At 44.6% G+C, this 13,538-nt stretch overlaps 1 protein-coding gene across 8 annotated transcripts in view; it reads left to right on the top strand.

Moving 5' to 3' along the window:
* The window catches only part of LOC124004994 (myosin-10-like), a 96,268-nt gene extending 85,840 nt beyond the window's left edge, over positions 1 to 10,428 (top strand). For 6 of the 8 annotated variants that reach the window (XM_046313808.1, XM_046313807.1, XM_046313809.1 and 3 more), the window contains 4 exons: positions 1,495 to 1,603; positions 2,589 to 2,761; positions 3,038 to 3,097; positions 5,394 to 10,428. In XM_046313808.1, coding sequence (XP_046169764.1) covers positions 1,495 to 1,603; positions 2,589 to 2,761; positions 3,038 to 3,097; positions 5,394 to 5,604 — 553 coding nt within the window. In that variant the 3' untranslated portion in view covers positions 5,605 to 10,428. Of the gene's footprint in view, positions 1 to 1,494; positions 1,604 to 2,588; positions 2,762 to 3,037; positions 3,102 to 5,393 lie in introns of all 8 variants that reach the window. The other 2 variants (XM_046313814.1, XM_046313812.1) reach the window with 2 other exon arrangements.
* Positions 10,429 to 13,538: the final 3,110 nt, after the last annotated feature.

Raw genomic sequence — 13,538 nt, forward strand, 5'->3', positions numbered from 1 at the left:
TTGTTCCTTTCCACTCTCGCCTTGTTACTTTCCTCTCTCGCCTTGTTACTTTCCTCTCGCGCCCTGTTCCTTTCCTCTCTCGCCCCGTTACTTCTTCTCCCGCCTTGTTACTTTCCTCTCTCGCCTTGTTACTTCTTCTCTCGCCTTGTTCCTTTCTTCTCTCGCCTTGTTCCTTTCCTCTCTCGCCTTGTTCCTTTCTTGCCTTGTTCCTTTCCTCTCTCGCCTTGTTCCTTTCCTCTCTCGCCTTGTTCCTTTCCTCTCTCGCCTTGTTCCTTTCCTCTCTCGCCTTGTTCCTTTCCTCTCTCGCCTTGTTCCTTTCTTCTCTCGCCTTGTTCCTTTCCTCTCTCGCCTTGTTACTTCTTCTCTCACCTTGTTACTTCTTCTCTCGCCTTGTTACTTCTTCTCTCGCCTTGTTACTTCTTCTCTCGCCTTGTTACTTTCTTCTCTCACCTTGTTCCTTTCCTCTCTCGCCTTGTTACTTCTTCTCTCGCCTTGTTACTTCTTCTCTCGCCTTGTTACTTCTTCTCTCGCCTTGTTCCCTTCCTCTCTCGCCTTGTTCCTTTCCTCTCTCTCCTTGTTCCTTTCCTCTCTCGCCTTGTTCCTTTCCTCTCTGGCCTTGTTCCTTTCCTCTCTCACCTTGTTCCTTTCCTCTCTCGTCTTGTTCCTTTCTTCTCTCGCCTTGTTCCCTTCCTCTCTCACCTTGTTCCTTTCCTCTCTCGCCTTGTTCCTTTCCTCTCTCGCCTTGTTCCTTTCCTCTCTCGCCTTGTTCCTTTCTTCTCTCGCCTTGTTCCTTTCCTCTCTCGCCTTGTTCCTTTCCTCTCTCGCCTTGTTCCTTTCCTCTCTCTCCTTGTTCCTTTCCTCTCTCGCCTTGTTCCTTTCCTCTCTCGCCTTGTTCCTTTCCTCTCTCGCCTTGTTCCTTTCCTCTATCGCCTTGTTCCTTTCCTCTCTCGCCTTCTTCCTTTCCTCTCTCGCCTTGTTCCTTTCCTCTCTCGCCTTGTTACTTTCCTCTCTCGCCTTGTTCCTGTCCTCTCTCGCCTTGTTCCTTTCTTCTCTCGCCTTGTTCCTTTCTTCTCTTGCCTTGTTCCTTTCCTCTCTCGCCTTGTTCCTTTTCTCTCTCGCCTTGTTCCTTTCCTCTCTCGCCTTGTTCCTTTCCTCTCTCGCCTTGTTCCTTTCCTCTCTCGCCTTGTTCCTTTCCTCTCTCGCCTTGTTCCTTTCCTCTCTCGCCTTGTTCCTTTCCTCTCTCGCCTTGTTCCTTTCCTCTCTCGCCTTGTTCCTTTCCTCTCTCGCCTTGTTACTTCTTTTCTCGCCTTGTTCCTTTCCTCTCTCGCCTTGTTACACTCCCCCTCCCCTCTCTTTACTTCTCCTCCCCTCCCTCTCTTCCCTTTCCTTCCCATCTCCTCCCTCTAACATCTAACTTCTTCTACTACAATTCTGACTGTATGTTCTGGGTATGGGGATAAAACATGACTCACAGTCTATCTCCCCTTCCCCCAGAGAGCGAGCGACAGCCAACAAGCTGGTGAGGAAGACAGAGAAAAAACTGAAGGAGGTGTTGATGCAGGCAGAGGACGAGAGGAGACATGCAGACCAGTACAGAGAACAGGTATGAACCAGTACAGACCAGTCCAGAGAACAGGTATGAACCAGTACAGACCAGTGCAGAGAACAGGTATGAACCAGTACAGACCAGTACAGAGAACAAGTATGAACCAGTACAGACCAGTACAGAGAACAGGTATGAACCAGTACAGACCAGTTCAGAGAACAGGTACGAACCAGTACAGACCAGTACAGAGAACAGGTACGAACCAGTACAGACCAGTACAGAGAACAAGTATGAACCAGTACAGACCAGTACAGAGAACAAGTATGAACCAGTACAGAGAACAGGTATGAACCAGTACAGAGAACAGGTACGAACCAGTACAGAGAACAGGTATGAACCAGTACAGACCAGTACAGAAAACAGGTATGAACCAGTACAGAGAACAGTTATGAACGGGTATGAAACAGGTATGGACCAGTACAGAGAACAGGACCAGTACAGAGAACAGGTATGAACCAGTACAGACCAGTACAGAAAACAGGTACGAACCAGTACAGACCAGTCCAGAGAACAGGTATGAACCAGTACAGACCAGTCCAGAGTACAGGTATGAACCAGTACAGACCAGTCCAGAGAACAGGTATGAAACCTCTTCTCTATGAGTTCAGCAGAGAGATGGAGAGATACAGTAGGGTGTGTTTTCATCCCAAAAGGAGTGGTTGGTCCTGCTAATCCCAATCCTACTCTAATCCAGCCCTGGCACCAGGGGAAGGTACGGGCTATCTCCTCCCAAATTATACCTAACAAAATAATCCCCTTTACAGTGTAGAGGTAGTGATACTGACCCCCTTTCAAAAATCATCTGGAATTTAATCTGTGGGATGTAATCCCAGTCCTCGTGTTCTGTGCTTAATCTGTCCAACTGTCTCCCTCCTGCCCTCTCTGATACTCTTCCCCCCTTCTTCTATTGTCTTCTCCTCTTCCACTTGAACCATTCTCTTCATCTCTCTCACACCCTCTACACCCCCCCTCCTCTCTCCAGTTGGATAAGTCTATGGGCCGGCTGAGGCAGCTGAAGAGGCAGCTCGAGGAGGTGGAGGAGGATAACTCTCGTTCCAACGCCCAGAGACGTAAACTGCAGAGAGAGATGGAGGAGCTGACTGACAGCTCCCAGAGCATGACCCGCGAGATCACCGCTCTACGCAGCCACCTCAGGTAATACTACCACTGTGTGTGTGTGTGTGTGTGTGTGTGTGTGTGTGTGTGTGTGTGTGTGTGTGTGTGTGTGTGTGTGTGTGTGTGTGTGTGTGTGTGTGTGTGTGTGTGTGTGTGTGTGTGTGTGTGTGTGTGTGTGTGTGTGTGTAATCTGAGTGACCCTCCCAGATCCATTGTATGTTTGCAGTTCCATTGCCACCTACTAACCACCATGTTGTATTGTTGCATGTTTTTTCTTCCATTGACCTCATCTAATACTGACACACTGTCCATCAGTCTGCCTCACACTCCACTCCATCCACTCAGCATCACCACATCTGAACGGAAACCAGAGAAGTAGGTCTGTGTGTGCGTGCGTGTGCAATTCATTAAGTTAAGATTTCTGTTAGTTGTGTGGACTACAGTATATTTTAAACTGAGGAAATACTGTCCTCTCATTAGTTTGATGTCTCAGGCATTTAGTCACCTTTATAACACAAGAGGGCTCTTGTCTTTCCAGTCCCTCGTAGAGACATATCAGATATACACTACAGAAAGTAGACCCCTTCCCTTTTTCCACATTTTGTTACGTTACAGACTTATTATACAAAAATGTTTATTCATCAATCTACACACAATACCCATAATGACAAATTGAAAAGAATGTTTGCTAATTTATGAAAAATAAACAGAAATACCTTATTTACGTAAGTATTCAGACCCTTTGCTATTAAACTCGAAATTGAGCTCAGGTGCATCCTGTTTCCATTGATCACTCTTGAGATGTTTCTACAAGTTGATTGGATGCCACCTGTGGTAAATTCAATTGATTGGACATGATTTGGAAAGGCACACACCTGTCTATAGAAGGTCTCAGTTGACAGTGCATGTCAGAGGAAAAACCAAACCATGAGGTTGAAGGAATTGTCTGTAGAGCTCCGAGACAGGATTGTGTTGAGGCACAGATCTGGGGAAGGGTACCAAAAAATGGAAGAAGTTTAGAACCAACAAGACTTCCTAAAGCTAGCCAACCAGCCATACTGAGCAATCTGAGGAGAAGAGCCTTGGTCAGGAAGGTGACCAAGAACCCGATGGTCACTCTGACAGAGCTTTAGAGTTCTTCTGTGGAGATGGGAGAACCTTCCAGGACAACCATCTCTGCAGCACTCCATCAATCAGGCCTTTATGGTAGATTGGCCAGACGGAAGCAACTCCTCAGTAAAAGGCACATGACAGCATGCTTGGAGTTTGCCAAAAGGCACCTAAAGTCTCTCAGACAATGAGAAACTATCATGACACAAGGTGAGACCCAGATGCAGACACAGTAGGCAGATGGTTGGAGTCTTACCATATTTATTCATCCAAAAGGATAAGGCAAGAGAATGGTCGTGGACAGGCAAAAGGTCAAACCAGTTCAGAGTCCAAACGGTACCGAAGGGCAGCGCAGAATCAAGGTCAGGGCAGGCAGAATCAAGGTTAGGGCAGGGCAGGCAGAGTCAAGGGCAGGGCAGGCAGAGTCAAGGTCAGGGCAGGGCAGGCAGAGTCAAGGTCAGGGCAGGGCAGGCAGAGTCAAGGTCAGGGCAGGCAGAGTCAAGGTCAGGGCAGGGCAGGCAGAGTCAAGGTCAGGGCAGGGCAGGCAGAGTCAAGGTCAGGGCAGGGCAGGCAGAGTCAAGGTCAGGGCAGGGCAGGCAGAGTCAAGGTCAGGGCAGGGCAGGCAGAGTCAAGGTCAGGGCAGGGCAGGCAGAGTCAAGGTCAGGGCAGGGCAGGCAGAGTCAAGGTCAGGGCAGGCAGAGTCAAGGTTAGGGCAGGCAGAGTCAAGGTTAGGGCAGGCAGAGTCAAGGTTAGGGCAGGCAGAGTCAAGGTCAGGGCAGGCAGAGTCAAGGTCAGGGCAGGCAGGATGATCAGGCAGGCGGGAAAGTAGTCCAGAGTCAGGCAGGGGTCAGAACCGGGAAGACTAGCAAAAAGAGACAAAAAGAGAATAGGAAAAGGAGTACGGGCAAAACACACTGGTTGACTTGACTAATATACAAGACAACAAGACATACATACAAGACAACTGGCACAGAGAGACAGGAAACACAGGGATAAATACACTGTGGAAAATAAGCGATACCTGGAGATAATAACAGGAACAGGTGAAACAGATCAGGGCGTGACAGAATAAGGTTCTTTGGTCTGAGGAAACCAAGATTGCACTCTGGCCTGAATGCCAAGTGTCACTTCTGGAGGAAACCTGGCACCATCCCTACGGTGAAGCATGGTGGTGGCAGCATCCTGCTGTGGGGAAAATGTTCAGCAGCAGGGACTGGGAGACTAGTCAGGATCAAGGGAAAGATGAACAGAGAGATCTGTGATGAAAACAAACCTCTGAGTAAAGGGACTGAATACTTATGTAAATGTCATATTTCAGTTTTACATTTATGTATAAAAGTTTTAAATGTATAAAAACCTGTTTTTGCTATGTCATTATGGGGTATTGTGTGTCGATTGATGAGTGAAAGAATTGGTTTAATCCATTTTACAATAAGGCTGTAATGTAACAAAATGTGGAAAAAGGTCAAGGGATCTGAATACTTTCCAAATGCAATGTATGAACCCTCCCTTTATCTCCTCTCCATCTCCATGACCCTCTCTACCACCTCTCTCCCGCCAGGCGTGCTCCGATGCCCCTTGGGATGCGCTCAGGTCGCAGGGCGTTGGTGGATGATCTGTCGTGTGAGAACTCTGACTCGGAGGAGCCCCCCCCCTCCCCGACTCCTTCTTCTGGTACTGGCCCCGGAACTGGCCCCGGCACCCCCACACCCCCCTCTGAAAACAACAGTCTGGGACCCCCCCCACCATACAGCCTCAACGACACTGAGTAACACACACACAAACACACACGCATACATACAGATACATACTCACACAGACGCATAGGCCTGCATACATGTATATGTACACATAGGCCTGCAGACATGTATATGTACACATAGGCTTGCATACATGTATATGTACACATAGGCCTGCAGACATGTATATGTACACATAGGCTTGCATACATGTATATGTACACATAGGCTTGCATACATGTATATGTACACATAGGCTTGCATACATGTATATGTACACATAGGCTTGCATACATGTATATGTACACATAGGCCTGCAGACATGTATATGTACACATAGGCTTGCATACATGTATATGTACACATAGGCTTGCATACATGTATATGTACACATAGGCTTGCATACATGTATATGTACACATAGGCTTGCATACATGTATATGTACACATAGGCCTGCAGACATGTATATGTACACATAGGCCTGCAGACATGTATATGTACATACAAATACACCCTCACATAGACTGACCTACTGATCCTGCACTTTTTTAAACTCTTTCCTCTGCAGTCCAAACTAGAACAGAGAGCATACACACTTTCCTTAAGTTTGGGTCGGTCACAGTGGTCAGTTATTCTGTCTCTCTCTCTCTCTCTCTCTCTCTCTCTCTCTCTCTCTCTCTCTCTCTCTCTCTCTCTCTCTCTCTCTCTCTCTCTCTCTCTCACACACACAATTTAATGGGGGAAGAGGATTTGTTGATGATTCGTGAGCAAGAATATGGACTGTAATCTCACTGGGGGAAGCTTCATCTCCCAGACATCTGAGGGAAAGTGAATTATATCCATGTTATAGCCATGTTCTATTGTTATGATACTGTATAATGCTTCAAATGGCAGAAGTAAGATGGCTACTGGCCACTATCAATGTAAGGCCATGTTTAACCCTTTGAGGAACTCTGACAATATTCCACCTGTGTTTAGCGTTCTTGTTGAGGACATGGCAACGGGTTGCTAAATGTTCTAGAATGCTGTAGAATCCTGGAATAAAACACTCCGAATAATGTTCCACTCCTCAAAGGGTTAATGACAATCTGCATGTTTGGGAAGACATTTTGCAAGACTAGAGAAACACGCACACACACACACACACACACACACACACACACACACACACACACACACACACACACACACACACACACACACACACACACAGGGGACTGATTCATGTTTCTATGTATGTAGGGCCTCTGTGGGTCCTGGAAAAGGTCATCGCTCATTGACTGCTAGTGTGAAAGACAGCTGAAAGACAGCTGATATGCTCTTCTGTCTTTTAACAAGCCTGGGAGAAGCTCCCATGAGTTGTTCATCTTTCTCTCTCTCACATCAATTTCAATTTAAGGCCAAGTTATTATTTTAAAAATTATTTTAGAAAACAAACACAGAAGGTCTGTGAAGTATTTTAGGATATATTACTAATTTGTTTGTAGTTTGAATTAGGTCATATATGGGGGAAAATATCAATCAGGGAAGAGGGTTAAGTGAGAGAGAAAAAATGAAAAATGATAATCAACCTTGCTGTTGTGAAGAATGAAGCCAGCGGCAAGTTTCTATAGAAAAAGACTGATGATATTTCACTCCATCATCACACATACTGGTGAAACTGGCTCGGGCATAAACACCGGCATCATCGTAGACCTTATCAATCCATCTTATGATTGTCATAAGATGATGAAATGTTGCTATCTTTTGTCATGAGAAGCGATGCCAACCAAACATGTTGCAGTTGCATCAAACACTATTGCAAAACAAACCATGCAGTCTGTCTTCGGTCCTGTGCTCTGATCTGGGTTATCTAGACATTCATGGACCTTTTTGGATTGAGACAGATAGGTAGTTACTGTAGTTAGGCCAATGGATTGCATAGGTAGGTATAGGTAGATAGATACCGTAGGTAGATAGATACAGTAGGTAGATAGATACAGTAGGTAGATCGTTTCTTTAAATCTTTAACATATCTCTTCTTATAAATACAGGCATTTGAATCTATGTCATTTATATCAGTCTGAATATGAGTATAATCCTCCATTATTTATTGTCGCTGGTTGTTTTTTGTATTGTTTCCAGTCTGTTCAGACATCATTGGTAGATGACATACTGGTATGGTGTCACTGGCACTGATAGAAAGGAAGGCAGGGCCTCACGCATACTGCAACCATGGCAATAGAGAGAGGTTAAGAACAGAATCACAATTACTAGGTGGATTGTGGTTAACAACATCTGTCTATCTATGTAGACTTGTGTTGTTGAATAATTCCTGGAGGGGGTATTGGTTGTTCTATTTGACAGTGTTAGGGAGGTTTGTAGGTCTTGGTTAGTAGGGAATGCACTGGAAATATATTGGACAGAGAGATGACAGACATTTAAGACAGTAACCAACACTACATCAGAACTCACCTGTGGAGCAGGACACTGGAATCTCTTACACAGAACAGGAACATGTGAAAATTGAGGACGTAATGTTGGTGTTTTGAGACTGCTACTCATTCTCAACATATCATAAGCATCCATATCTTTTGTGTTTATCAAACAGACGTATTGTACATTGTAATATTGTTTTTTTTAAATTCATTCATTGTGTAATATATTTATGGAACAAAGCTTTTTTGTTTAACCAAATGGTGGGCGTATGGATGAGAAAAGGGACTTATTGTATACGTAGTAGAATAGAATAGATTCAAGTAGAGTAGTAGGGCGGAGACTGGTTGGAGGAATTTCCACTGTCATCCATAGAACTACCCTCTGGAATAACAGACCAAAGTGGAGGACTTTTTCCAGCAACTTCCGTTGGGTTCATTGTCTTCAGATCTGTCCTATGAAGCACCAAGAAAACCCTGTTTCTACCCAGAATTTCTGTATAGATCATTCTAGAACAGTAACGCTCCATGCTTCCCTCCCCTTATATCATAATAGTGTTTTTGAGGAAGTCATAAGGGGTCGAATCTTCCAAAGTGTTGTCTTTTCATTAAGTGACAGACTGGGAGATTTCTAGCCAGTTAGAATATATAGTTTTAGAGTATACATACCCCGCCCCCTTTAATCTCCAACAACATTCACCATTCATTCAAGTTTAACAAGTGCAACACCTTTTTGTTACTGTATATTGTTTATATTTGAACTCCTCTCAGCCCCAGAACCTCTCTGCCTGACACAGCAGAAGTCTGTACAGAGAATAAATATCCTGTCCACATACTGTTCTTACAGACACCTTGACATAGGGACGCTTCGCTGCTCAGTCTAGTTAAACACTACGTATTTGCATGGCGGTGCATTCCATTGATTGTAGCATTGGCCGCATAGTCTCCCGGTTGTCTGCTCTTGTACAAGGAAGAGTATTTATCTCCCTCCACATAAGACTAGGACATTCCCCTTGAAACGCATGCAGGGTTGAACAACTAAAAGGTTGTTTAAAGAGCAAAGTTACAGTTCCCCATCATTATCACATGTCAACATGACACAGTGGAGAGCAAAGTTACAGTTCCCCATCATTATCACATGTCAAGCTTGACACAGTGGAGAGCAAAGTTACAGTTCCCCATCATTATCTCATGTCAACTTGACACAGTGGAGAGCAAAGTTACAGTTCCCCATCATTATCACATGTCAAGCTTGACACAGTGGAGAGCAAAGTTACAGTTCCCCATCATTATCTCATGTCAACTTGACACAGTGGAGAGCAAAGTTACAGTTCCCCATCATTATCACATGTCAACATGACACAGTGGAGAGCAAAGTTACAGTTCCCCATCATTATCACATGTCAAGCTTGACACAGTGGAGAGCAAAGTTACAGTTCCCCATCATTATCTCATGTCAATATTGACATAGTGGAGAGCAAAGTTACAGTTCCCCATCATTATCTCATGTCAACTTGACACAGTGGAGAGCAAAGTTACAGTTCCCCATCATTATCTCATGTCAACTTGACACAGTGGAGAGCAAAGTTACAGTTCCCCATCATTATCTCATGTCAACTTGACACAGTGGAGAGCAAAGTTACAGTTCCCCATCATTATCACATGTCAACTTGACACAGTGGAGAGCAAAGTTACAGTTCCCCATCATTATCTCATGTCAACTTGACACAGTGGAGAGCAAAGCCAAGAACCCTTTGGATCATTTTCATGACGGTACTATAGAAACAGTCAGATCTTCAGAACTAGCAGCCTAATGAGGACATGGGATCTTTGAATTAACAATGAGTTCTATTAGTATTTGATTACAGAAAAAATGACGACATGTATTTGGTCTTTTTTTTCTTCTTCTTCATGTGATTTATTTGGCAAAATGTACTTTTTTTGTAAGTTACTGTAAATGCTGCACTTTACATATGCACCAATAGAGGGCAGACTCCGGCAGTATCAGTGGCTGGCATTGGTTCACAGTCAGTCCCATCTCTCTGGAGATAATGCAGATTTGATATGTAAATCTAACTGATTTGTCAAAGATCTGAGCAGATGTTTTAAATGTTATTTGGATGCAAACTGTCACTTTAAAGTTGTGAAAATTAAGATCACTACATTTTAAACTATCTAGGTTTGGTCTTCAGGGGAAGTAGTAGGACGGTTGGTTTGAGGTTAAAGGTTGAAGGCTGACCCCTGGAATGTGATCAGAGAACTGAAGTGTCTGTGCCTCTGTAGAGACCGGTGCTTTTTTAAAGGTGTTATAATTTTGTTGATTTTCTTTCTTTTATGGCTTCTGTGGAAATGTGTTGTTTATGAGCCATTTTTTGTTGATGATGCTGAAATTATAAAACATATCTGACTGGGGTGAACTTTAATATATGTTGTTGGTTTTGACATTTTGTGTGTTTCAATTTGTTAATTGGTTTGGTGAACACTCAGTGACATGTACACATTTACTGTAATTGAATGTAAGGAGAGACTAACACTGACTTATTTAATTACGTTTCACCATTTATCAATAAGTTAACATTACACACATAAAGAAGTGAATACAGTAATACAGTCAAACCACAATAGATCATTTATAAGGTGAAGTATCATTCCCCCTTTTTAGTGGCACTGCAGCGAATTTGGGCAGTAGCGGGACCCACTACTCACACTGATGGGCCCCCATGATATCAGTGAACAGCCAATCATCTTCCAGGGGCGGGGTCAGAACCTGATGTGGATGAGGGGTGTGAACTGGGGCCGGGAAGGATCTGGCCACTCCCTCAAAGGGAATACAACTCTGATTCATATCATCATTCACCAATGAGAAGGTACCATCTTGTTGGGGATAAGACCTCTGAAGGATGTTGGGGTCTGGGAAGTCACAATGGTAGCCTACAGAGGTGGACAGTTGGTTTGGGTTAATATTTAAACAGGTGAACTGCCTATCTGTACCTTGTCTTCCCACAGCGCTCTCCAACATACACTGTGAGCTGTCCTGGCCACTAATGAAGTCTCTTATGGCTGTTACTGGATCGATAGAACATCCGTATCCAGATCCGTATTCATACTGCCCTCCATCACAGTCAATCCTCTCCATCTCAGATCTACCGTCACTCCTGCTGCTGCTGGTGTGGAGCATCAACTTCTCTATGAAACTTTCGGATTGGTTCAGATACGTGATGTCATCAACGTGTGCCTTATCACCTAGGCTCCTCTCATCACCAGGATACCCCCAGATGGTCTCTAGATGGGCCGGAGGGTCCCCATCATTCTGTGGTTCAACCTCTGAGTCCCACAGGCTCAACATGTCCATTCTCTGGCTCTCCACTGTGTCACTGTCTGACATATTGTTTTGGGACTGGAAGCAAGCGGAGTTGTCTGCGACCGTTGTGACCCCAAAATCACAGGAATCTAGGGACAGGGGGGAGAGTCCGGGAGAGAGGGGTGTTGGGTTGAAAGTTGAGGTATCCAAGTTTAGAGGTAGGGCCCTCTGGTTTTGAGTTGGGGCCGTGATATTTGAATTTGAGTCGTGTCTGAGTTGTGTTTCATATTTCTCTCTAATGCTGTCTATCCAGCTATAAAGGCTCTCCTCTGAAGTGACATCACAACTGAAGGGTTCTGTGTGAAGGTGTTCCTCCTCTTGTTCTAAGACAATGGTTTTCTCTGATGTTATGGATGATCTATAGTCAGTTTGATTTTCTGTTCTGCCCCACTGTTTATGAGTCATTTGGTATGTTCCTTTACTTGGAGTGTTGCTGTTGGACTGGTCCATTTGGAGATGTTTGGGGTTGAGTCTCCTCCATTGGGCTCCAGGGTCTTTCTGTTCTGTTGCAAGGGCTTCAGTTTCATGTGAACAAAGGGAAAGGTCTGCTTCTGCACTTACAGGAGCTGGAGGGGAGTCTGAGTCAACATGGGGGTTCATTCAGAGGGAGGAGAAAGGACAAAAGGTGAAGATAAGTATAAACATCAGAGGAGCCCAGTTTGCTTAATTTATGCATCAAGTCACCTGGATAATTAAAGAGAGAATACCTTCTTTAGAGGTGCTGTTAGATTGGTCAGTGGTTATTGGCTGTCGTGATGAGGAAGGTGTGTCGCTATTCGCTACCTCCGTTGAGAAGAGGACAGACACAAGCTGGTGATTGGCTGCCTCTATCTCTGCAAACTTCCTGTTTGAGAGAAGGGGCAGTATAACATTTCAGTTTAAGGCATCTTATAATGGCACTCACTCTCACCAGAAACACATACGGTACACACACACCTCTGGATCATGTTGTGTAGGAAGCGCCGGTGGTTGACTTGACGTTTGGATGGCCTGTTCTTCCTTGGTCTCTGGAGTGTCCGCATCATGTGGCCTGCTGCTGATGTCACAAAGGTAAAGAGGTCGCGACCCCAGGGAACACCTCGCTCCACCCTGGGTTCAAGGGTCACAGAGTTGGATGGACGCATGGCTAGAAGGAGGGGAAGGGAAGAGAGAAGTAACAGGTCTGGGGTATTAATCGGGGATGTGGTGAGAGAGAAGGATGAGGTGGGAGGGGTAACAGAGGTATCAACATTAGGAGAGGGGGATAAGGTCAAATATGAGTTTCCCTAAGTCCAAAGACATTTCTTGTGAGCTTCCCACCATATGGGAGCATATACCACTAGAAGTGGCAGCAGATATGACTTTTAACAGAACCATTGAAATGTGGGAAACTCGTAGTGTAATCTTGAAGACCAATCTACAATGTCTAAGTTAGAATTATTCACTTTCACATTTTCAGTGGAACACCGCAATGCAACAACAACAAAAATGTCAACCTGCATTAAACATGAAATCTGTTGCCAAAATTGTGAAACTATAACTTCACTGAGTCTTAAAATGAACCAACAGGACCTACAGAAACAAAACCCACACAAGTGGGCTGGGCTGTAACGTATTAGGGTATCCCATAATTGTTCAGATATTACGTTGGTTTAAAACAATAACCAAAACCCTCTAATAATTGGTCCAGCCGACCATTTTCAGGGAAAATTATGTCCAAGGTGTAATTGGAATGATTAAATAATGGTCATTTAGCAGACAGAATAACGGTCCATGCAGGAATCAAACCCATAACATTAGGGATGCCAGCATCATGCTCCAACAAGCTGGACCATCAAAACCACTTATTAAACAAAAACTATTCTACAATATAGAACAACACAAAGAAAACTCACCTTGGCACTGCTGTGGCTATCTCTAGCTCTGTAGACTGACTCCCAATAATGTGTCAGAAAGAGAGGTTGAGGTTCAGATGGAGAGAGAGGTGGGGTTTCGTGGTTGATTATGTGTCTCAATGAGTCAATGCTGAACGTCACACATCAATCCCCTGCTCTGAGACAGAGCAGCCCGACAAATGAAGAGTGGCTGAGGAAGTGAGGGATGAGACACAGAGACAAGAAAGAGGGCAATTATCTGAGAAGTCAACTGCTTGTAGAAGCGTAGGCGCACATCTCCATTGTGAGGAACACTAAAGGCAGCTTGTTAACTACTG

This window comes from Oncorhynchus gorbuscha, linkage group LG19 (genome assembly GCF_021184085.1).
Source record: "Oncorhynchus gorbuscha isolate QuinsamMale2020 ecotype Even-year linkage group LG19, OgorEven_v1.0, whole genome shotgun sequence".
NCBI classification, from domain to species: domain Eukaryota; kingdom Metazoa; phylum Chordata; class Actinopteri; order Salmoniformes; family Salmonidae; genus Oncorhynchus; species Oncorhynchus gorbuscha.